This window comes from Orcinus orca, chromosome 7, assembly GCF_937001465.1.
Source record: "Orcinus orca chromosome 7, mOrcOrc1.1, whole genome shotgun sequence".
Lineage (NCBI taxonomy): Eukaryota > Metazoa > Chordata > Mammalia > Artiodactyla > Delphinidae > Orcinus > Orcinus orca.
In genome coordinates, this window is record NC_064565.1 from 116,519,399 (window position 1) to 116,546,294 (window position 26,896).

Genomic DNA, 26,896 nt, shown 5'->3' on the forward strand with positions numbered 1-26,896 from the left:
TTTTTTTCCCAAAGCATCTTGAGGTGGACTTTTGAATCACAGAAATTATTCAGGGTGTCCTCCTCGGGCTCTGATTCCCTTGCTCAACCTAAGAGCCTTTCATGCATGCCTGTATCAGGATCACTGCTTTTCCTGGTTTGCAAACATTTTCCTGGTGCAACACACACAGTGTACGTGGTGGGCAGTACCTGCTGCCCTAGGGATCTCCGAATCCTCCCTCTGCAGCTGGGTAAGGCTCGGACCCTGCTGGGCTGTTCCAATGGCACTGCTTTTCCAGATTGTACTTTTAATAGACTAATTTCAGGTTCATAAATCTAAGTGAGACAGGCTGGGACCTGGGACCCTTTGCTGCAGTGCTTGCACCTGGACAAACGTCTCCTCCAGCAACAAAAAGCAAAGAAAGGGACTATAAGGGACTAAAAATAACTGCGTGCATGCACAGTTGGGGCAAATCATGAACAACCAGATACATAAAGACCAAAAACCCAACTGCCACTTCTGAGGAGCCGGGAGCAAAAGCAGGGTGTCGCGAGCAAAAGCAGGGTACTGCGCATGCCCCCAGCACACCACCACCAAAGGGGTGGGCAGAACACCTAAGCTAGACCTCCAGCCCAACACCTGGACACACCCCTACCCTCACCTCCTACAAGGAACCAGCTCGCCTGCACTCAGGGAGTGAGCAAGGGCACCGCTACTTGTGTTTGCCCCCTCCAGCTGCAGCAGGGGCCCCAGTAACACCTAGCCTGAATTTCTTTGGGCCTCTTATCAATTTCTATTGATTAAGGAGGCTGAGAATCCTGGTCGGTAACGCGAGCAGCAAATAACAAGGGCCAAGTCAGTTTATATTTTGAAATCAGTGGCCTGCATGTGTTAGGCAACAACTTATTTTGAAATATTTTGTTTTGTTACATAGAAAGGTTGTGATGTACCGTGATAGTTTTCCTTTGTACAAAATCATTCAGTTATCGGGATAACGTAATGTAATTTCCCAAGACGATGAGCAATCAGCCACCATTCCTTGAAGGCAACCCGTCTAAGCTCTAGGCCGGGTCCGGAAACCCTTCTAACAGCTCTGTGAAACAGGTGACACTATCCTGCTCTTACAGAAGGAGAAACTGAGGCTCAGGGGGAGGGTGAGTGAGTGGCTCAAAGTGTCCCCCCGCAACCCACGTGGTAGAGGGGCCGCCCCAGACACCTGCCACTCCATCCACCTGGCAGGCCAATCCTTCAAAGGCCAAGGGGAGACGCGCACTCATTTCTAAGATGCTGCTGTCCCCAGACACTTAGGGAAACAGCTTCTTTTTGTATTTAAAAAGTAAAATAAAACCAAAGCAAAGCAAAACAAAACCCCATAAATCATGGCAAATCTGTTTTTTAATACATTTATTTCTAGAAACAACCAAAGGTCATCTGGTGCCAAATATAATGAGTAATGCGCAGGACCAAGCCGGACGCCATGGTTTGGGGCTGAAATCAAAGTGTGATCATAAAGACGGTTTCATTTTGATTCTTCGCTCATTTTGGCTTTGACAGCAGTTCCCAAAGAGGAGCCCCTGAGGGCCCCGGACCAAGGGGAGCCTCAGGAGAGAGCCGCCTTTCGGGAGCATTCATTGGGTGCCCAAGCTCCTACCTGGGGTTATTTGTTAATAAGAAATGAGTCTAATTTATTGACCGAAAAATAATCTATAATGTAGCCTGTTTCAGGTTAGAATTTGAAAGTGAGCAGGGTGTTATGGTGTTTTGAGGATTTAGCTGATGCATTTCAAAGTGACAGTTCTTCGTGTTTAATAAGTGTCCCCTAGTGTTCTTTATTATAACGTAAACATTGATAGCTTCAGGGTAACATAAAATACACCATGGTCTTGGCTGTAGGACACATTATTTCAAAGGGACCCACAGAATGAAATGTATTACATTCATTAAGTGTCCTCCTTCATCCACTCCATTGGCTCTGCCAATTAAAATAACTGCACATGAATTTTTAGAGTGCTATTTATTTTCCTTTGTAGATTTTAGAATATAAATATTTAAAATGGCAAACATCAAAAAATAATTTATATGACAATGGTAAAGGCAACATTTAGTCAGGAACTGAGGACATAATTATGTCGTTTGCTCTAATTCTCATTTCAGTTACTAAATACTCACCCCTGGAAACAGGCCAAGCTTCCCACAAAGATACAAATACTGTTTTGATCAGAGAAGTCAATGGTTTATACACTGATATGATGTAACAAAGTAAAATAATGGAAAAATGAAATTTTAAAATGAGTAGACACTATCTTAATTAGTGATATAGTGGAAAATGTATTTAATTGAAAACATTCCCAGGATTTGGGGTAATGGATTTTTATGGTAATCAGCCAGCAAACAGAAGATACCATTCTTTTAAAAACTGAATGCATATATTTCTCAATGGTGTAAAATTTCATAGAACATGTAATAGCAAGAGAAGACATGCTTGGAAAAAAGCAAACTGGAGAAAGTCGCATTTAATACAAAACAGACAAGCTGTCCTATTTACTATCCAAACTCTGTACTGCTGAAAAATTAAAACAGACTTCCTTTATTTGAGTTGAGCATATACAAATGACAAAATAAAACAGGAAAATTACAGTAAAAAACATGTTACTCTATCTTTATGTGGTATCAATGTAAGCCATTAAAACTTTAGGTTAAAAAAATAGCATTTGGCCATTCCCTAAGTTTCTGGCCTGTTACGCATCATATTCAGTAAATGTCGGCTGAATTAAATTAAATGGAAGTGGTTGAGTCAAACTGCTGCTTACATAAAATTTCATGTTACACTTAGATTATCTTAGATTGAATCTTCTGACCGCAGGTTTAATTTTTAAAGTAGAAAATTGGAGATAACCATTGTTTTTATCATTACATCTCATATTTCTGTGTCTCTAACGGGTAGAACAGAGAAACAATTTTGTATCATAAACTGTCCACCTATGTACATACACCAAACAATTTGGAGATCTGAATAGCAAAAACTGATAATATTCTATGGCTGTTTGCTTTTATTTTTAAATGTGTGCCTTTTTTTTTTCCAGTTAATGCAGTAAAATTTAAACATTTTGGAAAATACAATTAAAACAAAAAACTTCCAGAGTTCTGACATGAAAAAAGGAACACGATATAAACTTTCTTTCCTTTGTATGTGCATGTATGTGTGTATCTATTTAGTTGAAATCCTATTATATGTACAATTCCAAATCCTGTATTTTCACTCTGAGCATTTTCACATCAAAAATGAGTCATAAACATATTTTTTTAATGGTGGTCTATCACTACTTTAAGGTAGGTCCACCATAAATCATTTAACTCCATCCCTACTCTAGAACACTAGGATTGTGTATTTCCAATTTTTCATTATTTAAAACAACACTGTAGGAAATGTCTATGCACATAAACCTTTATTTCTGATGATTTCCTCAAGCTAGAACTAGAACTCAGGTGGAAGGATATCTTTTAATGATCGTGTTGCCTCTTTCAGAAAAGCTGAATCAATTTAACTCACCGTGTATGAGAATAAGCATCTCATCACACTCCTGTCAATAATTATAACTTGATCTTACATTTAGGTCTTTAATCCATTTTGAGTTTATGTTTGTGTATGGTGTTAGGGAGTGTTCTAATTTCATGCTTTTTCATGTAGCTGTCCAGTTTTCCCAGAACCACTTATTGAAGAGACTGTCTTTTCTCCATTGTATATTCTTGCCTCCTTTGTCATAGATTAATTGAACCAAGGTGCATGGGTTTATTTCTTGGCTTTCTATACTGTTCCATTGATCTATGTGTCTGTTTTTGTGTGAGGACCATATTGTTTTGATTACTGTAGCTTTGTAGTACAGTCTGAAGTCAGGGTGTCTGATTCCCCCAGCTCTGTTTTTCTTTCTCAAGATTGCTTTGGCTCTTCGAGGTCTTTTGTGTTTCCATATAAATTCAAAAAAATTTTGTTCTAGTTCTGTGAAAAATGCCATTGGTAATTTGATAGGGATTGCACTGAATCTATAGATTGCCTTGGGTAGTGTGGTTATTATTTTCAATATAACTTGAAAAAACTTTTCCCCCCCAATAAGACAGATACAAATTGCCTTCTATCATCAGTTCTAACATACATATTTTTCATGGTTTAACATACCTGAAATGTTAAATATACAGGGATGGCTGTATATTATGATCAGGGATATGTTTTGGTTTATTTGCTCAAACATTTTCTTTCATTTTCAATCATGATGTATCTTATAATGAACAACATCTTAGATTGAATGAAATACAGTATCTCATTTAATTTTTAACCTGTATGTTTTGGCCATTAGTGAATAGTGATGATTCCTATAGAACCATCTCAATATACATTTCCATGTTCAGTGAACTAAAAACAATTTTTAAATTGTGGTGAAAACCACATAACATAAAATTTATCATCTTAGCCATTTGTAAGTATACCATTCAGTAGTGTTGAGTATATTCACATTGTTGTACAACAGATCTGGAGAACTTTTTTTTTTCCAAACTGAAACTTTATACCCATTGAACTGCTCTTCATTGCCGCTCCCTGAGCTCCTGGCAACCTTCTACTTCCTGTCTCTATGAGTCTGACAACTTTAGATGCCTCATAAAGATGGACTCATACAGCATGTGTCTTTTTGTGACTGGCTTGTCTCACTTAGCATAATGTCCTCAAAGTGCATCCATGCTGTAGCATGTGTCAAGATTTCCCTCTTTTTATGGCTGAATAATATTGCACCCAGCACCGTTCTGAAATCATAAAGATCCTTAAAAACTGACAAGGACTCACCCATCTGATTCATCATGGCACCTCAACAACCAAGAAATAAAAGAAGGGCTGGGATCCTAGGGGGTTTCAATTCCAAAAATTAATGTTGACGTATTTTTGAAACTCAAAGATCAAAAAGAAATCAAGAATGCAGGTGGTGAAATCAGGGTATTTCTTGAATCATATATGCCACTCTGATATGAGTCACCATGTTTTTTAAGATAATAAAGCCTGGACGTCACAACTGTGGTTCCGCACACAGGTGCGGTGAGCGTATGCCCCTTCACCAGGGAAAGATGCTCTTCCGGGTGTCTGCACCACGGAGGTGAATCCCTTCCTCAAACAAAATAATTCTTGTTTTCCATGCTGTGCTGACAACAGAGGTGAAGCACAGAGGCTGAAGTGCACGTGGAGCAGTCAGGATGCGGGGCCGGAGGAGAATATGTGCTATTCTAAAACCACGCCGTCTGTCGCTTAGAACAGGCCATTATAAAAGTGATGCAAGAGGGCTTCCCTGGTGGCACAGTGGTTGAGAGTCTGCCTGCCGGTGCAGGGGACGCGGGTTCGTGCCCCGGTCCGGGAAGATCCCACATGCCGCGGAGCGGCTGGGCCCGTGAGCCATGGCCGCTGAGCCTGCGCGTCCGGAGCCTGTGCTCCGCAACGGGAGAGGCCACAGCAGTGAGAGGCCCGCGTACCGCAAAAAAAAAAAAAAAAAAAGTGATGCAAGAGCAAAGAGTGAGTTCTGGGATCAACCGGAAACGTGACTATTTAAATTTTCTTTTCTGAGGTCTTAGGATTTAAAGTAAATTAGAAGATCTTATCAGTGATATTATTGTAAATAGAAAAAACAGCATTTGGTCCCACATTCAGGGTATTGCTCTATAACTTTCATCACTTTTGTCTTAAAAAACACGGGGTGGACCCTATGACTTGCTGATAACCATCAGAACAGGACAAAGGTGATGCGTATCATTTGCGTGGGATTGTAAGCAGCTCCCTGCCCCCCGGCTCTGATGAAGCAAGTTGCCGCATGGAAAGCCCACTTGGCAAGGGGCTGGGGGCTACCTCCAGCTAACAACTGGCAAAAACACGGAGGCGTTCAAGCTGGCAGCCCATCAGGAACTGAATCCGGCCCACAACCACACAACCGTGGAAGCAGATCCTTCCCCAGCTGAGCCTCAGGAGGAGACCCCATCCCCAGCCGACACCTTGACTGCAGCCCGTGAGCCTCTGGGCAGAAGACTCAGTCAAGCCCAGACTCCGGACCCACAGACACCGAGGTAACAGACGTGTGTTGTTGCAGCTGCTAAGTTTGCGGCCGTAACTAAGTACTATACCCTTTCAACTCTGATTCAGTAATCACCATGGAGATCACCCAAAAGAAGGAGGCTGTATCAGGGCAAACCCGTTCTCAGGACCATGAATACGAACATATATTAACAAAGTGTAGGGCACGGCTGATATCGGTGGGCAGCTCACAGCTTGTCCCACCTTTGGAGCAGCCCGTGTATTCCGGCAGACGTGTAAACAGACAAGACCCTGCTGTCTCTGGATCACCTGGGGCAGGCTTCTAGATAATACAGGCGATTCCATTCTCTTAAGTCACCAGTCATGTATTTTGCTTTCCTTTCTTCTCTCAAAAACTCTCTAAGGAAGACACAAGTCTTACAGATTCTACTGTCTTTAAGAAAACCAGATGCTTATTTGTCTATAAGAAAACTTACCATACCCAGGAATATCATCTCCTCTTCTCTCTCTCTTTCAGTTCTCTTGCACTGATGGAAACCTCGCCAAACCTAAAAATAAATAAATGGTTACTTGTTTAATACATAAAAAATAAAGAAAACATGGTCATACTGTTTCTCCCATTTAACCTGCACATCCTAAATGATGTAATGATTATGCGGTCAAGGTTGTGCACCTGTGTGTGTTGATGGAGTATTTTTTCTTTTGTGATCACAAGCAAAAATTTTAAAGAAAGTATGAATCACAGAAGTGGCCTAAACCATTGTCTACTCTCCCAGGACCCAACGGTGGACCCTGATGAGGACTCTTGTCCAGGGCCTCCCTATTGAACAAGGGGTACTAGAGGCAGTTCTGTCCACCCAGGGACAAGACAGGACCCACCCTTGTCCCTGGGAGCAACTGGAGGGTCCACTGCTGACCCAGCAACAGCCTCACACCTGTTAGGATGGCTGTTATCTAAAAGACAAGAGATAACAAGTGTCAGCGAGGACGTGGAGAAAAAAGGAACCTTCCCGTACTGTTGGTGGGAATGTAACTGGGTGTATCCACTATGGAAAACAGTATGCAGGTTCCTCAAAAAATTAAAAATAGAACTACCATATGATCCACAAATTCCACTCCTGCGTATTTATCTGAAGAAAAGGAAAACACTAATTTGAAAAGATACATGTACCCTCATGTTCCCTGCAGTATTGTTCACAACAGCCAAGATATGGAAACAACCTAAGTGTCTGCTGATGGATGAATGTATCAAGAAAATGTGATGCACACACACAGTGAAGTATTATTCAGCTACGAAAAGAAGGAAATCCTGCCATCTGCGACAATGTGTATGCATTTCGTGGGCAAGAGAAATAGTCACAGAGAGAAAGACAAATACTTTATGCTTCACTAACATATGGAATCTAAACATACCAAATGTATAGAAATAGAGAGTAGCTTCAGTGGCTGCCAGGGGCTGGGTGCAGGAGGGAAATGGGTGAAGGTGGTCAAAGGACACAAACGTCCAGTTATAAAATGAATAAATTCTGGGGGTAAAATGTACAGCATGGTGACTATAGTTAACAATACTGTATTTTATACTTGCAAATTGCTAAGAGAGTTGCCCTCAAATGCTGTCACTACAAGAAAAAATGGCAATTATGTGAGGTGATGGACGTGTTAAGTAACCTTACTGTGGCGATCATTTTGAAATACACACAGATATCAAATCACGATGTCCTACTCTTAAAGTTACACAACGTTATATGTCAAATATATCTCAATAAAGCTGGGGAGCAAATAGCCTATAGCTTTTGTTAGTGAGGTTCCTCTACCTGTATTTCTTCAAGAGAAACTTCTAGATTGCGAAGTGAGGGGCTAAATCTAAGGGTGGTACTTCAGAGTTTTAACAGAAAAATGTCCACTGTAACATGGAGGCATATAACACAGTAACACCCAAGAATCGTACAAGTCAAGCTTTGGACTCAGATGCTCATTTAAAACTTTATATCCCATAGAGAACAGACTTCTGGTTGCCAAGGCTTGGGGTGGGGGTGGGGATGGTTTGGGGATGAGCAGATGCAAACTATTATGTATAGAATGGATAAACAGCAAGGTCCTACTGTAGAACACAGGAAACTATATGCAATATCCTGAGATAAGCCATAATGGAAAAGAATATGAAAAAGAATATATATATGTATAACTGAATCACTTTTCTGTACAGCAGAAATTAACACATTATAAATCAACTACACTTCAATAAAATAAATATTGAAAAACCTTATATCCCCACAGAACCTTGAAAGAAAATAGTCTATCTGTCTCTCCCCAGCACCCCCGCCACTCCCATTCAAACACAATTAGGGACAAGATTCCTGATCTTCTGGCTCTGTTTTATGTCCTTGTACTTACTTTCTCCCCAACCTAATTCTAACTTGTGTCACGTTGCCATCTTCTGCATTTTCCCATGAGCAACCTCAGTCACAATTTGAAAAAAGATGGGGTATAACTCGAGGGTGGTCATCTGACAAAGGGAAGGAAACTTCAAGGGCCCCTTCTGAAAGGACCACCTGTGTTCTGGTTATTAGTGGTGGTCACTGGAGCTTCCGCAAATGGCACACGCTTCTGCAAGCTCCCAGGTGTTAACCCGCTCCCCTTCTATAATTACCACGTCTGCGTGTAAATGTCTTTTTAAAAATTCAGTGAGGACTTATATAGCAACATTCTTTCCAACAGTTATCGGGGATCTTTAAAAATATTTCAACAAAATGCCTGAGTTTCACACCTATTTATAACAAAATTTAAAAAAATATAACGAAGCTTGCTTAACAGTTTCCCCAGGGTAAGAAAATCAGTCCTTCTGGAATTTAGGACAGTCCTACTAAAGGTAGGATGTGGGGATTTGGAGTTTCAGAGCTCACCCCCGTCCCTGGTCTGCATCTCCAGCTGTGTCAAGACACCTTGCCCCCGAGTCCAAAAGCGCCCCGTTCACACCTTCTGGATACACAGTGCAGCAGTCCCCACGTCGGCCACTCTCTCGCCCAGTAGCCTGGCTTGCATTGCTCTGAATTCTTGAAGATAGATCTGCTTCATGAACATGGCTCTTAGGCGCCCTTGCCGCGCCCTCTCGGCGACCTGGATTAATTTAACAGCCTCTTCTAGGGGGATAGGCTTTACAGGGTATTTCTGCAAAAACATTTAAGATAAATCAATGTTTAAACATGTTCATGACGTCAGCTGATTCCAGAAACATCACCTGCTAACTTCTAACACCACCCTGCTGAGAGTCTCCAAACTGCTGATAGAGAGCATGATAGCCATTCGATATGAATCATTTTTTCCTGTGAACACATATATTTTGATACTATGCCTCATTCACGCCATGGGCCCATACTTAAGGACCCTTAAGCTCTCCTCTACCGTTTTGAACAAAATACTAATTAGCTCCACAAGGTTTTAGGTTGGTAGCAAATTATACAAGGAATGCCAATAAAATGGATTGAAATAAACTTGAAATTGCTGTCACTGTTCATTAACTTAATAGTAGAAATGTACAAATTCAATACATATCTACTATGAGGATTTGAAATGTGAAATATAGATGAAGTCAAATGCTGACTTTAATATCAATTACAGGATGATCTAGTGAATATGACTAATATTAAAATCACTTTAGGGGTATTTATTTAACTTTATCATATATTAACACATATATGTGGAATCTAGAAAAATGGTATAGATGACCTAATTGGCAGAGCAGAAATAGAGACACAGACACAGAACAAATGTATGGATACCAAGGGGGAAAAGGGGGGGGTGGGAGGAATTGGGAGATTGGGGTTGACATATATAGACTATTGATACTATACATAAAATAGATAACTAATGAGAACATACTGTATAGCACAAGGAACTCTACTTAATGCTCTGTGGTGACCTAAATGGGAGGGAAGTCCAAAAGGGAGGGGATAGATGTACATGCATGGCTGATTCATTTTGCTGTACAGTAGAGGCTAACACAACATTGTAAAGCAACTATACTCCAATAAAAATTAATTAATAAAAAAACCTTTATATGGGAAATGTGTGCCAGTACCTGCACACTTGCACTTTAAAACATCTGAATGTGATAGTTACTATCAAGACTGAGAAAATCAGGCTCATGCAATAGGATATTGTCTTTGGAGATCTCAAGTGGGGTGTGTTTTGGCAAGGTCCGGTGAGGCACGGTGCTGTCTTCTGAGGAGAGGGACAAGAGCAAGGCTGCTGGGGGCATCCTGGGTCCTGCATGAGCTCAGGCGTCGTCCCTGGAAGGAGGGATAAGCTGTGGGCCTGGCCTAGCTTCACCCAAGCCTCCTGCGTGGATAGAGGCAGAAGGGAGAGGCCTTTCGAATTCGAAAAACACTCAATCATGGGCTGAGTCTTTTTCCAGGCCTCAGAGGACAGCAATGGCCACCCCATCAGGGTCCAGGGCAAGACACTGTGGGACCAGGTAGAGGTGCTCCAATTCATCCCCTGGACCAAAGTTTCCCGGGACGGTCCGGTCATTTCTCTGTGCAACAGGGGACGGTGCAGAGAAAGGGGCAAGTAGGGGAGAAACGGGACATTTACTGAGGACCTACAGATGCCAGATGCTTTTCACATGCGTTCTCATCCAGTTCACAGAGCAAAGGCCAAGACAGGTATTACTGTGACCACTTAAGAAGACCGAGCGTGGAAACAGTAAAATAATTTACGCAAGTTCCCACGGTTAGTCAGGGGTGGGGCCCACTGGAACCGAGACGGCCACGCTCTTTCCACGAAAGCACCCACTGCCCCCAGCATGGGGACACCTAGAGCCTTACGGGAGGAAGCTCTTTCAGACAACAACTGCTCAGGGTTTGGTTTTCAGAGGGATCTCACTGCTTCGAATTTGCAGTGAGCACTCCTTTTCGATAATGCGTTTTGCACGTGAGGGTAAAATGAATATTATGCTGCCATTAAAGCAGCTGATGTATGTAAAAACCCTTAAGCCCAGAGCAGGTGCCCTGCAAACATTAGTTATTATTGTCTATTTCCTTTAGGTTCCATACTGCCATTCTAAAATAATTTCAGCTTTTACGGGATACTAGTGAGGGATTTTGTGTCATCTACTCAGTCTGACAAGGATTTTTTGAACATCAGTGAAATATTCTGCATGACCACTATAGCAGTGGGCAGTCATTTTCCCTTATCAAAATTCTTCTTGGGGTATACATTGCATATACCTGCAAGAAATAAGCAGCTTAAGGTGAGAGTGGGGGTCCAGTGAGACACTGAAGGGCATGGGAAGGTCACACAGATGCCTGGGTGTTGCTCAGAAGCCCCGTGTTCTGCGGGGCATTAGGCACCCCTGAAGCAGGGCCTGGAGCAGAGATGAACGGCTCGACCTAACAAGGAGAAAGGAGCCACCAGGGCTGGATGCGGAGTGAGGGAGGAGAGAAACCTTCCTGCTGCCGACCCCGCACAAACCGGGAGGGACAGTGGGGAGGAGAAACGGCAGAGAGGAGATCTTTGGGTTTGACTGCAGCGTGTGCCATGGAACCTCCCTTCGCTGTCTTCCCTAGAAGATCTTCCGCGGATTCTGCACTGCTTGTCAACGCTTTGGGCCAGGGCCTCTTTGGGGTGGATTCCTGGGGAGGGAGGGCTCCGTTCTGGTGATGATGTGGTGACAGACGGCACAGACCCAGGAGCCTGTGGTGAAGGAACGGCTGGACACCCCCCAGGCCAGATTCCCAGGAATCCACTTCAAGGAACGTAGAATGTAGAAGGGGGGCCGGTCGTTTGGAGAAGGGGCACAGGAAGGAGGGGCGGTCGTGAGTGAGGTGGGTCAAGAAAGGTTTCTCCAGGGATGTTGGGCCACCTTGGGCTCTGCAGAATTAGCATCACATTGACAGGGATACAGCGAGGAGACCAAACCCTCGCTGCGGCGAGACGCTGCCTGTGCAAAAGGACAGACAGCTCGGGGCGTGGTGTGTCTGCTGAGGCAGTGCATGCACTTCAGGTGTGTCCCTCAGCAGGCAGACAGGGCACATGCTTCTCCCTGCCCCTTGCCATCCTGGGTGCACCTGGAATCTTCCTTCACACCATGGCTGGCAGTACCCCACGGGGCCTACCTGCCCCAAGACCACAGGTGTCGGTTTGCCCTGTGCACCCAGGCTGCACGCAGTCTCAGCATAGCTGCTAACAGTGCCCCGGCCACTCTGAACTGTCCCTGTGTGATGCTCACCTGCCGCCTTAATGCCTGGGCCGTGAAGACCAGCCAGAGGCGGGAGGCACTGTTTTGCCGGCAGTGAGGGGTTGATCAGGTTCATCTGGTAGTGCCCTGTGGAAAGGGCTGCCCACGAGAAGGCTGAACGGAGATGACCACAGAATCCACGAGAAGGCAGTGAGGGTCGGAGCGAAGACAGCTGCGGAAACCGGGAAGGGGGCAGCCGCGCACATACTGGGGATATAGGAGGAATGGGGCCAGAACACCCACTGGGTTCTGCCCTTGAGTTTCCAGGGGAGTCTCTAAGGGTTTCCCCCGCTTTCCCCAGAGACAGTCCATTCGAGGTGATCTAAGTGCCACTCAGCTTGAAGTTACAAGAGGTCAATCGGCATTTTCAGAGAGTGTCATAATTTTTTAGCTCCTAGCTATCTCAGCACTTAATTATTTTATATGAACGACATTCTGCTTCTGACTGTAGGCTGGGTGACTTTGAGATGAACCAGTAAACTGAGTCAATAATCTACTCAGTCTTAGAGATGCTGATTTAACCAACGAAGTACTATGTTTTGATCTTAAAAAAAGAATGGTTATGACTGGTCAAAAACACACCTAGAGGTTATGCAACTTCTTAGCGACTGAATAACACGGGAGGAAGGGTGCCACGCTCCTCGCATCGAAAACGGTCTTCTTGTTTGTCGCACAATTAGGAACAGCAGAAAAGGAGGTTTTACAGATTATGGAATAATGTGTGTTAAAATGATATACGAACCTCTTCAGTTATGCCTAATCCACTGTCGGCTAATAGTTGAGCAAGGATTTTCTCTCTTCCTTTTATTACTTCCAACCTCTCCTTCAGAAAATACTTCGGTATGGGGATATCTAACTGTTGCTAGAGAAGAGAAAGCAGAACAGCATTTTGGTCATGATTCCAGGACTCAAATCCATTTAAAATATACAGTTAGGACAAGGGCATCAGAGACTCACTTTACTTCCCATCCTCACTTAAGAGGTGATGAAGCCAGTGGTGTGAAGACAGTTCCTTCCCACTAAGGAGACATAAATGAAGTCAAAAGGAGAAAGTGTAACCATAGCCCATTTTGATCATTACTGTAAAATTCCAGTAATTCGTATCGATTAGGCCTCAATTAACCAATGACAGCTTAACAAATTTTCTTTAAAGAAATATAATATTATCTGAGCTTACCTAAAATAATAATGCAAATTAGGATAGCATAGAATTGAGCTATGGAGATCTTTGAATTAAACCTAATAATTTATCATTAGCACCATTGACCATGTGTACGTGAACAGTCACAATTAAAAAAAATAATTTGGTTTTATTTTGACCTAAATTACCCCGTTACAAAAATCATTTACAAAATTAATTTATTAGGAAACTTGTTTTTATACACTAATATAAACTTCTGCTCTTCATTTGTGTACAGATATTTCAAATTAGTGGAGGTCAAATGAATGTTTACCATTCCAAGGTCAATAATCAAGATTGTAGAAGTGTTATTCAAGAACATGGGTGGGCCTTTGGCCCTAGTATCTAGAAACACTGTCCTAGATACTCTATGAGAACACTCATGGCTGCCTTCTGGTAGACCAGTTGACTGGGGGGAAGCTAAGTTCTGGTCCCTGGGACCAGCTCTGCCTTTTCCCATTCTGGTGTGACTCCCCACATCTCCCCAGTCCAGAGAATTCTGAATAGGCCTTCCCTTGAAAAAGCATTTTGGCATACAGGACTGTCTCTTTAGGACTTGGTGGAATAGCACACCCAGGACTTCCAGGAAGTGGCAGCACTTTTTGAAAACCAAAACTTTCCTAGGCTAACGGAGTGTTTGGGGTGAACTAAGACTGAGCTTCTAGGGTCCAGTGGGTGAGTGTGGACAGTCAGTGGAGAATGATGACACTTTTATCTAATGTTGTGATTTTTGTTTATTAATAAGCATGTTCAAGTGTTGTGCTTTTCTAAATTTTAAGACGAAACTTTACTGACGTGGCTCTGTCTGGTCCATGTAGGACCAATAAAGTTACAGTTAGGATTTTGAAGGTGAGGAAACAGAGCACTTGAGAATGCAAGAGAGGGGAACGTAGGTACCCCTTGCTTCAGGCTTGCTGCTGCATCCCATCCGTGAGATATATATATATATATATATATATATATTTTTGCGGTACGCTGGCCTCTCACTGTTGTGGCCTCTCCCACTGCGGAGCACAGGCTCCGGACGCGCAGGCTCAGCGGCCATGGCTCACAGGCCCAGCTGCTCCGTGGAATGTGGGATCTTCCCGGACCGGGGCACGAACCCTCGTTCCCTGCATCGGCAGGCAGACTCCCAACCACTGCGCCACCAGGGAAGCCCCCATCCGTGATATATTTTATGCCCATCACAGATGCCTTGGGGTTTCCATTCTCCATGGGGTGGCATCAAAGTAAATTTGTTGGAACAGAGAATCTCTCTCTTCTCTACGTGTTTCTCTATGTTATGGGGACCTAAAGAAACAGTCTTCTGGCTAGTTTAGCCAAAGGGGACATTGATGGAAGGATCTGGGGCCTCTTGGGACAAGGGCAGGAACAAAGCTGGGTGTCTGCCAGCATCAGGGATGTGTCCAGGGGAGACGATGCCTTCAGGAACTTGTCATTTCCTTCTACTCCTCTTGGATCCTGCTTTGTTCTCCTCTCTCTCTATTCTCTCGCTCTTTCTCTCTGAAGCTTCTTTCTTTGGAGCATCTGGTGAACAAAGGCTCTAACTACTTACAAGTTTGGGAGACTACAGTTCAGAACTGGAGACAGAAAGTACTCTCTCTCTGTCCCAGTTTCAGAATCTCTCAAGGAAGGACCGGCTGGTGCAGCCACCAAGGTCTCCATCCCTGAGCCATGGGCAGGGGTGGTCATGTTGTATGAATATCTGCGTGCTGGCCCAACAAAACACAGAGGAGCTGTGGGTGATAGCCACAGAGGCCCAGCCACAGAGGATGCTGGTTGGTCAAGCTTTCACCCTGACATGCAGAACTGGGCCACACAGGTATCCCCAGAGGTTGGTCCATGTGTGTCTCCCTGGCAAGGGCACTGTTCCTGGAGCCTGTGCTGAGGCAGCATGATGCACCCCCTAGGCACCTGGAGCTCAGTGTCATTGTACGGCTCCATCAACACCCTCCAGGGCTGGCAGAACACGTAGTTCATCGTGTTCATGTGTCACTCAGTCATCATCCTTCTCAATGGTCATGGCCTTCAAGAAGATGAACTAGCCAGCGCAGAGGTGCTGAGACAGAATGAAAAGCAGGGAAAAAACTGAAGGAGCCCACCATTTAAATTTCATAAACTGCTTATTCCTTAAATTTAGGAGTATTACTTAATATTCTTGGAATTAAATTAATAAATTGAATATTACCTCATTAATTAAATTTATTATTATGACTTAATGACTATTTATTTCATGTTTGTCCTGAGTTCTTCTTGATATTTTCACACTGGGGGTGGGTAAAGTACTCCTGACCTAAACAATCTAGTGCTTTAACCCATGCTCTTATACGTGAATGCAACAAACATGAACATTCTGAGACGATCTTCAACATCTTCACTCATTCCCGGTATTCTCTTTAGTCCATTCTGATTCAATGCAGTAATAACGCTAGGAAAGTTTATCCCAGAGAGGGACATCCTTTTATAGAAGCCTGAATATTTTCAAAAGGAAGAAATATTAAACCCCGTGTAGAAAACTAAACGCTTTCTCTTCCTAATTTTATTTTAGGGAAACGATCTTTTCAAAATGAAGACTGAACTCACATGACTCCTCACACTGAAACGGGGTGTTCACCAGCCCCTAGAGACCCAGCCAGAAGAGACCCCGGGCCTCAGGCAGTGGTCGTAAGGGCAGCTGCAGGACAGAATGCTCACAGGTAGGCACTGTGGTTACAGGTGCCGGCAGGGAGTGCTCAGGGCATCAGAGAGAAGGGGAGGGAGCCCTTCTTTGGTGTCGGAGGCTCAAAGGCCCATTGCCATACACCTCCTGAGTCACCATTGACCCAAAGCAAAGGAGGAGATGCATCCTCCTGGGAATTTGGAACCAGCAACCAACAGGCTGCTCATCGAGAAGATGATGGGAAGCAAAGGCCGGAGAGAGATTTCCTTTGGAAACAGAAGTAGGGGCGTGGCTATTGGAAATTGGGAGGATGTTTGGGAAAGGCTCGTCCTACTCCATTCCAACCTACCTGGGCAGACACCATGGTGACAGGTAAGCCCACAACAGCAGTGTCCAGCAGACCCCAGGATCGTGCAAAGATCTGTCTGCGCCAAAAACTGGGCAAACCCAATCCTTGTCCACGGCAGTATAGTTTCACTGAAGGGCTGTGCTTCGACTTTCAATACAACATGCAACTAATAAATGCGACTAGAAAGTCTGCAGAGTATTGGTTACAGGCCTATATATCTTATTTATAAGAAGAAGAAACCAATAGGAAAAACACCCTGAGTACTTACAGGAACCAACTTTAGATCCTGTAAGATATCATCCAAGTAATGAAACTCGGTTAATTCCAATTCAACCATCTCATTCTTCAGCTCCAGGATGCGACCCATCACCCCGTCCAGGAGTTTTCGGATCAGTATGCGTTTCTGTGGATGGACCATCTGGTCATAGACGTTCTCCAGGTTTCTAAAGATCTGCACATATTTTATGTAGAAGGTGGCTAACATCTGGAAGATGAAAACTTGATTTCTTTGTGGTTCCATCATCTTCTCAGGTTCTTTATCAAGCAAAGAACTGAGGGCTTCCTGGGTCTGATGCCACATCTTATTATACATGCTGAGGGACGACAGGGTCAACAATACAAGAAGAAACAATTACTCTGCAAGGCATACATATTGGGCATCTGGTATAACAAAATGTAACATACCATAAACGTGAGCTAAGGACACTGCGCACGGTTGCAAGTCTCTTTAGACCCCTTATGTCCTGTTTTGTTATGCGTGTGATTTTTGGATATGACCACGGCTATTATCATCAAATAAATAGTTTAAAAAGCCTTTTGCCTAAATGATATAAAGTGATTCCTCACTATACCGGTAAAGCCAGTATTATACCCATTTAAAAGATGAGGAAGTTGATAACCAGAATAGTTACCTGATCTGTCCATATACATAGCTGGTGGAGTACGAATTGGAACAAATACTTTGGAAAATACCTTGTAAAGTTGAACATGGGCATAACTACGAATGAACAATTATACCCTGGAGAGACTCTTGTAAATCTGCATTAAGAATGATCACAGCAGCATTTCTTGATAAAAGCAAAGACCTGGAGATATTCCAAACGTCCATCAATAAGAGAATGGATAAATAAATTGTAGTATAGTCTCCAACAGACAAACACACAGCAGTGAGAAATGAACGATGTACAGCTCTAAGCAACACCTACGAACCTCGGAACCGTAACACTGACCGTAGGAAGTAAGGTGCAGACTGTGGCTGGGGAGGCCGGCTCCCCACTCTTGTTTGAGCCGCTCAGTGGAGGGTGCAGCCGGGAGCCCGGGGAGTGGGAGAGTGAGATAGGGATGTATCCTCTCTTGCGGCCCCCCAGTGAGTCAACAAACGATCCTCCTCCTAGCAAAGCCTTAGGGTGGTGACAGCCCTGCCACCCCCAGGACACCACCCCATCCCTTGTTGGTTTCCCGAGATTCAGCTCACAGCTTTGTCACCGGTCCCTTTATTAGTCACCCTGCTGAGTATGCCCTCTTTCCTGCTGGGACTCTGACAAATACACTCATGGCAGAGACTTTTATTTTCTTTCAAAATTTGGCTGATTTTTGGCTCCTATTTTATATCCAAGACCCAGGTCTGAAAAGCTAACCGGAAGTTCATTGTGTCTGGGAAGGGGCTTCTTAACCAGTGGGCTTAACTGGGGGTGATGGGGTGGGTAGGATCCTGGCCATCTCCCTGGGTTGAGGGCGAAACCCGCCAATGCCCGTCTCTGTCTGTAGGGTCTTCCCAGGATGCACTGGCGAGGGCGGCTCCAACCTCCAGCCTGAGAAGCAAGCGGGTCCAGGGGGCTGCGGGCTCTCACTGCCTTCCTGCTGTCAGCCCGGCCTCCCGTTCCCACGCCCACCTGTGTCCTGCATCCTGTGTCCAGGCTGCTGCACCGGCCTCTTCCACCAGGATGGGAGCAGCTTAGCACCTGCTCTCTGCTGATCTCCAACCAGTGCCCCCCACCTCTGAAAGACCTTCCCAGGGTTCTGCTGGCCTGCAGGCCACGCTCTCTACCCCACCTCTCCCCTCTCATCCAAGTCTGCTTTCCCTCCTCTTACATTTTCCTGATGTCTCTCGTCAAATGCTCAAATGTTCTCTTGGCCCTCGTGTGTTTACAGTCTTTCAAATCCCTTACTGCCATTTCGGAGGCCATTTGGAGATAAATATGCTGGTCAATCCACCTTGTTTCACTGGGGATCCCTCATTTCCTTCCCGAGGTCATTCCCAGGCATTCCCTCTGGCCCTCTGCTCCACTATCTGCCCTTCCTCAAGCATGCTCCCAACTTTCCCGTGGGTAAGAAAGTGTGAACATCTTGCGCTGAAACTGACCACCTGCCATGTTCCATGCTGCGTGTCATCCTCGAAGCACCCCTGGGGAAGCCTCCCACCGCTCCACTGGAGTGGGAGGGAGGTGATGCCCCTCAGAGGCGGGGTCAGCGTCTGAACCCCGGTCTACACGATTCTGAGCTGAAACCACGATTCAAACCACACTGCCACCTCCACCTCTCCCCAAAGTAAAAGAGCCCCTGCCACCGCCCTGAGACAGCCAGAATGTGTGCCACGATGACAAGTAAGAAATAAAAGACTTCTGTGCCCACTTTCCCGGGTGCTACCAAGACAGTATCTTTCCACGTGCTACTGGTCACCTGCAATTTCTCTTCCTTAAATTGTTCATCCATTTGTTTTACCTGTTTTTATGTGGGATTGTTTTTCTGCTAAACTGTGGGGCTTCTTTATGTGTTCTGAGTTTATGTGTTCCACAGCTTGCCTTCTGGCTGAAAAGCTGGTTTCCCACTACGACCCAGAATGGGCTGTGGCCCTTCCCTCTGCCTCTGACCCAGCTGGGAAGGGCGGTCCTACCCAGGATTCCATGGGAGTCCAGCTCCAGTCCTCCTGGAGGGTCTGATCCCAGGCCTTTCAGGAGCTGAAATCCCAGAGTGCACTGCCCACCCCTGTGCCAGACCGACTAGGCCTCCTGGTTTGGCCTGCTCACTGTCCTGGGTTTCCACTCTGCTCCTGGCGCAGAGATTTTCAACTTGGATTAAAAAAACAAACAAACAGGTTTTTTATTTTCAATTTTAAATATTTTAGTTTTATTTTATAATTTAATATTATACTATTAAATATACACTAATATATATAGATATATAAAAATATATATTAAATATATATATAATAAAAATAAAAATGTATAAATATAAACTAATATGCTAATATTAGTATATTATAAATATAAATTTAAAATATAAATAAAAATATTAAAAAAAAGAAAAAAATGAAAATAATCCTTAAAAATATTTTTCTTTTTTTATAATTTGATTTTTGTTTTATTGATCAAAATTCCAAATAAAAATAATTAACATTTACTAAGTAGATGTCATACACTAGGTTATTTAAATATGGAAAGCCACTTAGCTATACTCTGAACATTTTTCAAAATTAAGTACTGTGTTGTCACTTCATTTTTTGTGCTAGCCTCTACTGAGCTACCTCTGCTCTCTAAATAAATCACCTTAAATTCAAAAGAAACATTTCCTTTGTTAATTCTGAGTACTTGGAATAATTTAAGAACAAGGCAACATCCTTAATTTTAGAGAAAGATAAATATGGAAATCATAGTATTAACGAAAGCTCAGTTCGCTGGACTTTTGTTTAATTTCTAAACCTACTGACATGTTAGTGCTCATAAAACAAGAAAGGAACTTAAATCTGTTACTGTTTCTATACTAACTTCTATACTTTAAAAAAATTATTTTATTCAAGTATAGTTGATATACAATGTTGTATTAATTTCTGCTGTTTCTATCATTTTTATGTGCTTAGAGCAGAGATGGGAGATTTTTATCTTCCTGGCCCAAAGTGAAAAGCTGCTCTTGATGTGAAAAGTCTTTAGGGTTCTGGTGATGATGACGGGTAATAGCTCACATTTACATCATATCAGTCACTGTTCTAAGTACTTTACATATATTAACTCATGTAATTCTCAAAACCCTATGAGGTGGGTATTATTATTACTCCAGTTTACTGATGAGGAAACCAAGGCACAGAGAAGTTACTGCCCGAAGTTGTGTGATTTGAACACAGGATTTACACCCAGGCAGCCAGGCTCCAGAGTACAGGCTCTGAACCTTTATTGCCTCTAGTTTGTCAGGACAAATCCCAGGGCAGAGGAGTGCTGGACACCACAAGGAAACCAAGATTTATAGCTAAAAATGAAACTCTTCCTCCCTCCCAGCAGCCCACTGAGGCTGGATGCTAAATATTGCCCCTGGCACTCCATCCCTCGGTTCAAGTACCAGATTCTCCAAACTTGGCAATATTTTAAAGATACTGCTAGTGAAAGAGCACTCTGATAGACAACTTCATTATAACAGAGAAAAGTTACTACCAAAAGTTAGAATTCCAGGGCTTCCCTGGTGGCGCAGTGGTTGAGTCCGCCTGCCGATGCAGGGGACGCGGGTTCGTGCCCTGGTCCGGGAAGATCCCACATGCCGCGGAGCGGCTGGCCCCGTGAGCCATGGCCGCTGAGCCTGCACGTCCGGAGCCTGTGCTCCGCAATGGGAGAAGCCACAGCAGTGAGAGGCCCGTGTACCGCAAAAAAAAAAAAAAAAAAAGTTAGAATTCTACTTAGCCCAGGACCTCTCACTCGTTGCATGATAAATGGGTACAAAGAAGCTGAGCAGGTTCTTAGTTTACCAAAGCCCAGACTTCCAGCATCTGAGAGGGGGCCAGGGACCCAAGGCGTTCACTGACCTGACAGGTGACGCAGGCCCCACGTGCCACCAGGCTCGACACATGTTCCCATAAAACAGAAAATCCACTCGTTTTGTAGAATAAATAGGGCTCAGGGCCTAGACGTGGCAGGACGACGTTACAGAAGAAAATTACAGGCTAATTTTGTTTGGAACTCGGATCTGAAATTCCACTCAGCAAACAAAACACAGCGCCAGATCAAAAGCATTGTTCCCTCTGACCAAGGGGGGCGGGGGTCACCCGGGAAATTCACAAGAGTCAGGAAAGCTGGACGAAATACCGCACAGGACAGTAAAAACTGTGGATTATTTTCACAGATGCCAAGAAGATGCTCAATAAATTTAATTTATGGCATATGCCTGATTAAGAATACTGTCCACACACCCCAAAGAGGCTGACGATGACAACCTCTTCAAAATGCTGAAAACCAGAGACCATAAATATTTTCCGTAGAGAAACACCAGAAAGCTAGAAAATACAAGTACAAAAAGGATGAAACAGATGGAAAAGGGATCAATACAAAAGATTAAAGAAACTGCTTGTAAATGGCACCACTGCAAAATCCAAGGAAATCAGAAAGAAGTCAATTAATACAGCAGAGTTGCGAGACATAGATAAAAGCCCCCAAAACTAAATGCAGAGAAAAAATACGGAAACCAAAACCCCATTCGCAGTGCTGATCAAGAACATTAAACATTCAAGAATACATATGGCTAGAGCCACACAAGACGTAGCTGAAGAAAATTCTGGAATGCTAGCTGCAGAGGACTGGAACAGGCAGAAGGCAGTCTCTGTTCCTGCCTGGAGAGACCAGATAGAAAGAAAGCAGATTCTTGAGAGTGACAGGCAGATTTAATATGAGCAAGAATTTGGTAATAATATCCAGGAGACCCTGGAAATAAATCTAGTGATAATTTCTATATGTAGGGGTGGAGTTGATAATCAAAGATAAAGGGTATTTATCAGACTTCAAAGCATTTAACGCACCAGCAAGCATTAAGGTGTGTTATGCCACCCACGGAGGCTGCTTCCATAGGGTGCAGGGGGGTGACTTGAATCCCATAAAGACCCACACCAATCATTAGCGAGGGATCTTGGGTAAAGGAGGCTTCCACCAGGGGAAACAAAAGCCAAATGAATGGATGGGACACACCTAGAATTTAAGACTTTGCTTTGGGGCAGATCCAGCCTGGGGAAGCCTTGTTGCCCTAGTGCCGTGCACTCCCGGGCTTCTACCCAGGGTTAAAGAGGCAGGAATCCCTCCAGAGCCAGGGCAGAGCTGACTCCTAACTGGAACCTTTGGCCGAAGACCATCCTGGTGGCTTGATCCTTCCAAGTCCTGACATTTGGGCTGCAGCCTCTTTCTTCCTCACCTGCTGTCTTTCGGAGGACCCTTGTTGGACAGACCAGGCAAGCTTGTTGGTTGACGGGGACATATTAAGTAGCTGTGTGCGCATGCAACCCTGCATCTGCTACCCTCTCCCCTGGAGACTGGCTTCAGCTTTCCAGTTTCCCCGCTGCCTTGCTGCCCCTCCACGTGTGTCCACTGGTTACAACCCTATCGCTCCCTGGACCCCCAGCCAGTGCAGCCTCCACGTCCCTCGAAGCCTCAGTCCAGCCTGAGCCCCACCTTGCCTCAAAGCCACAGTCTCAGCATCCTTCTGCTGAGCCAGTGCCCACGAAGATGATCTGAGACACGGAATGTGGCAAGGTGATGTTTCAATAGGACCATTATGGAGATGTAACTCACATACCATAAACTCACCCTCTTAAAGTGCACAGTTCAGTGGGGTTTTTTTTTTAGCATATGCACAGAGTTGTGCAACCTTCACCTTTCTCTGATTTCAGTACATTTTCATCACTCTAAAGAGAAATCCTACACCCGCTAGCAGTCACTCCCTATTTGCCCTTATCCGCCTTCCTCCCAGCCCCTGGCAACCACTCATCTAATTTGTCTCTATTTATTTGCCTATTCTTGACATTTCACATAAGTGGAATCATATAACAGGTGGCCCTTTGTGACTGGATCCTTTCACTCAGAATAACTTTTCCAAAGCCCACTGTGTTGTGGTGTGTATCACTATCTCATTTCTTTTTATTGCCTAATAATGTTCCATTGCATGTATCTACCACATTTTGTTTATCTGCTCATCAGTAGATGGACACATGGGGTGTTTCTGCCTTTGGGCTCTTGTAAATGATGCTGCTATGAGCATTCCAATACACGTTTTTGTGTGGACCTATGTTTTTATTTCTCTGGCGTATGGCAAGGTGGTTTTTAAAGCTGTAAGTGCTCCAAGCTTAAAATCAGAACCCGTCTCTTGAGGTAGTCGGTCTCAGGAGGGTCACTTAACCTTGTACCTTCACTTCCTCAAGTGGCAAATCTGGATAATGACACCTACCCTGGACACCCCACAGGATTACTGAGGAATGGGATAACAGACGTTAAAGTGTTCTTGAAATTTTAAATGTGCCTTATGAAGAGAAGGTAGTATTTTATCCTTGAGACCACTTAGAATTTTTTTAAAGTACGTGATTGGTTTCAGACTTCAGCACATGACCTAGAAATGTTACAGATATTGAAGTTAGAAGGACTGTGGGCGCAGAAGACTGAATATGACAGTTGAAAAAGACCAGATTGTTATTTCTACAGCTTGGCAGTTTTCCTATAACTGGGGGATGGAGGGTTGATGCGTAAGTGGGCGGAGGGGGAAAAAAAGACTTAAATATTCAGACATAAACATGTACTTCGATACAAAATCTTGCAAAATGGGAATTCTCAAGTTATTTTATATATGATAAACCTTCAAATTCTTCCAATACTATCTAGGTGTTTGTACTGTTTCTGGAATATTCCTTGGCATTCTTGCTCTAAGGGAGGCCTGGCTCTCCCCTCAGAACACAGCCTCTCCTGCAGCCGTCCCTCCGTCCCAGAGCCCTCGGACCACAGCACGGAGTGGGGCCAGATCCTGGCTCCTAAGCCACCTCCAGACCATTCTCCCTCCCACCCCCGACACTCCCTGGTTTGCAACCTCATTTCATCAGAGGGTACCACCCTCGGCCCCTCAGCATCACCACCGTCTACCATCTACATCATCTTTCCAGGCCCCACCAGGACGTCTACCCACCGAACAGCATCTTTATCAAACAGCCTCTACCCTGCCTCATCTTCCCGCCATAAACCACCTGAGCTCCTCTCTGTGTCTGCTGGGGCCCGTGTCCCCACTAGCAAGGATGTCACCCCACTTCTCCTTCCTCCTCCCATGTCATCCCGCTTCATTTATACTGGCCATTCCCTTCAGCAAACAAATAGGCTATTGTTTCCTATCTTAAAAAATTCTTTCTCTGGACCCCATTTCCCTTGCCACCAGCTACAGCGAAATGCCTTTAAAAAGCCAGTGCTGTGCTGTCTATGATTTCTCTCCTCTTCCTCTCTCCTACATTCATTCCAGTCCATCTTTCCACTCCATCACCCCCGAAGGTCAAGGTCACCGCTGGACTCCACACTGCTAAATCCATGGTCAATTCTCAGCTCTCATCGGGCTTGTCTTGCAGCATTTGACAGAGTCTGTTACTCCCTCCTCCAAGAAACTCTACTTTTTCTCCTGGCTTCCAAGGCACCACAACCTTGTTTCCTTCTCAATGATCACTCCTTTGGTTCCTTCGCTGGTCTCACCTCCTCCATCTCTTGCCATTGGATGACCAAGTCTTAGTCCTTGGACCTGTTCTCTCTTCTGTCTACACTCATCCCATGTCTCATAAAGACTGTCTATGCCAACAGCTGTCGAATTTATATTTCATACACAGCCCTCTCATCTGAATTCAACTGTCTACTTGTGTCCACTTGATGTCCAACAGGCACTTCAAACTCAACACGTCCAGAGCTGAACTCCTGATCTCCCCCACCCGCAAAGCCCGGCAAGCCCTTAGCCTCGCTGCTCTTATTTCTTGGCCTGGAAAACAGGGTTACTGAGAGCTGGAATGCAGGTTGGAGCTGCAGTGCCTGGTTGACACCGTGTCCTTGCTGTGTATGAACTACTTAGCTTCTTTGTGCCTAAGTCGTCATCTGTAAGATGGAAATAATATTAAAGGCTCTTACACTACAGGGGAGTCATGAGTTACTATAGTCAAGCACTCAGAACTGTGCCTGCCGAGTCAGCACTATAATAGATGTTTGAGGTGACCATTATGAAATAACTGCTGGGCTGGTGCTGTGTAAACGGCACAGTGCTGGGTGAATACTCTTTGGTGCCACTGCCACCTGACTGGCGTTTCTTGGTGAAAAGCAACGTGGTACAATAAAGCTTCCTCAAGATCTTTCTTAAATATCGGGACCTGGGTGTTTTCACAAAGCACTGTATGTTACTGGGTTAGATTAACAAAAAAGCAGGCAATGAACTGAACATAGACACTGCTTCCTCAAAAATACATCCACAAGGGCTTAGCGGGCATAAGCATTGGGCCTGGAGGAGCTCATCTCTATGTGGGGCAGGGATAGCACCTGGGGAGTTGGCAGGTCTAAGTGTATGGCATTCCCTGTCCACAGAAGCTGATGCTCTCTGCTGAGGTGTATGTTTACTTGCTAAAACTGCAAAAAGAAGAGGTGGGGGAGGAAAGAAACAGAAAAGAAGCACAGCAGGCTATCTTTTTGTCAGAGAAGCCCACCCCATGGCTATGGCTGGGCGGCCCATCACTTACGCGTTCGACATGCTGGCTACTTTCCCTCTTTCCCTCGCCCGCTGGGAAGCTCTTCTGTTGTCCTCTGAAGGGCGGCTGGCTTCAGGGGTCGGGACACACCCAGAGGGCGTTGGGGTAAGTTCTTTCTGGAGGGAGGGACTGGGGTTGGGGATATCTTTTCAGTTCGGGAAGGGAAAGGCGATGGGAAGGGAAAGGCGATTGGCAGGGAGGCGCGCAGCCGCCGAGAGGGGGATTCGAGCCTCCTCGTCTAGACCCCCAGGCTCCGGAACCTTACTGTGGCCCGGCAGTGAGAAGGCGCGAGGCGGAACCTAGCTACGGACGCTACGCCTGAGCAGCGCGGGTCCGCTCCGCCGGCGCGCTCCCGCCCCCTTCGCGCTAGGCGCCTGCGCCGCCTCCTGCTGTTTCCCTGGCAACCGCGCCTGCCGAAGACCGGCGATCCTCGCAGGAACCACGCGTAGTACCCGCCTCCCGGAGGACCCGCCCAGCGTTCCGCGGGATTGGCCCCGGGTCCTGTCCACCCGCTCGTTGTCCTCCACGCCGTTGTTCCGCTTTCCCGTTTGCCCATTTTCATCCACCTTCAGATATGTCGCCTTGGGCGAGGTCCTTAATGATGGTAGCCCCAGTCTTCCCATCTGTAAAGTGGGGTAACAGTCATTCGTTCCTTCGAAACCTTACTGTGTATCTACTCTGGGCTAGCGCAGACTTAGGTTCTGGGGGTGCAGGGCAGATGCAGATGCTGCCCTTCTGGGGCTAAATGAAAATGAAATACGGCGACAGTGCGTTGTAAATGCAAGATGCCGTGTGGATGTTATTAGCAAGTCACTGTGTTTGTGTGCATTGTTCTTCTTTCATCATCTTTGGTAACTGTTGAGGTTTATTTGCATATTTTATAATCTGCAATTTCTAGTGGAACATTTTTAGAACTAATGCACTTGAAAGAGTATAT

At 44.8% G+C, this 26,896-nt stretch overlaps 1 protein-coding gene across 1 annotated transcript in view; it reads right to left on the reverse strand.

Annotated features, from left to right (window-relative positions):
• The window catches only part of IQCA1 (IQ motif containing with AAA domain 1), a 170,513-nt gene extending 144,200 nt beyond the window's left edge, over positions 1-26,313 (reverse strand). The window contains exons 1-5 of the mRNA XM_004262558.3: positions 25,951-26,313; positions 16,735-17,059; positions 13,021-13,140; positions 9,017-9,208; positions 6,517-6,588 (exon numbers count right to left, since the gene is read on the reverse strand). Coding sequence (XP_004262606.1) covers positions 6,517-6,588; positions 9,017-9,208; positions 13,021-13,140; positions 16,735-17,059; positions 25,951-25,961 — 720 coding nt within the window. The 5' untranslated portion in view covers positions 25,962-26,313. The remainder of the gene's footprint in view (positions 1-6,516; positions 6,589-9,016; positions 9,209-13,020; positions 13,141-16,734; positions 17,060-25,950) is intronic.
• Positions 26,314-26,896: the final 583 nt, after the last annotated feature.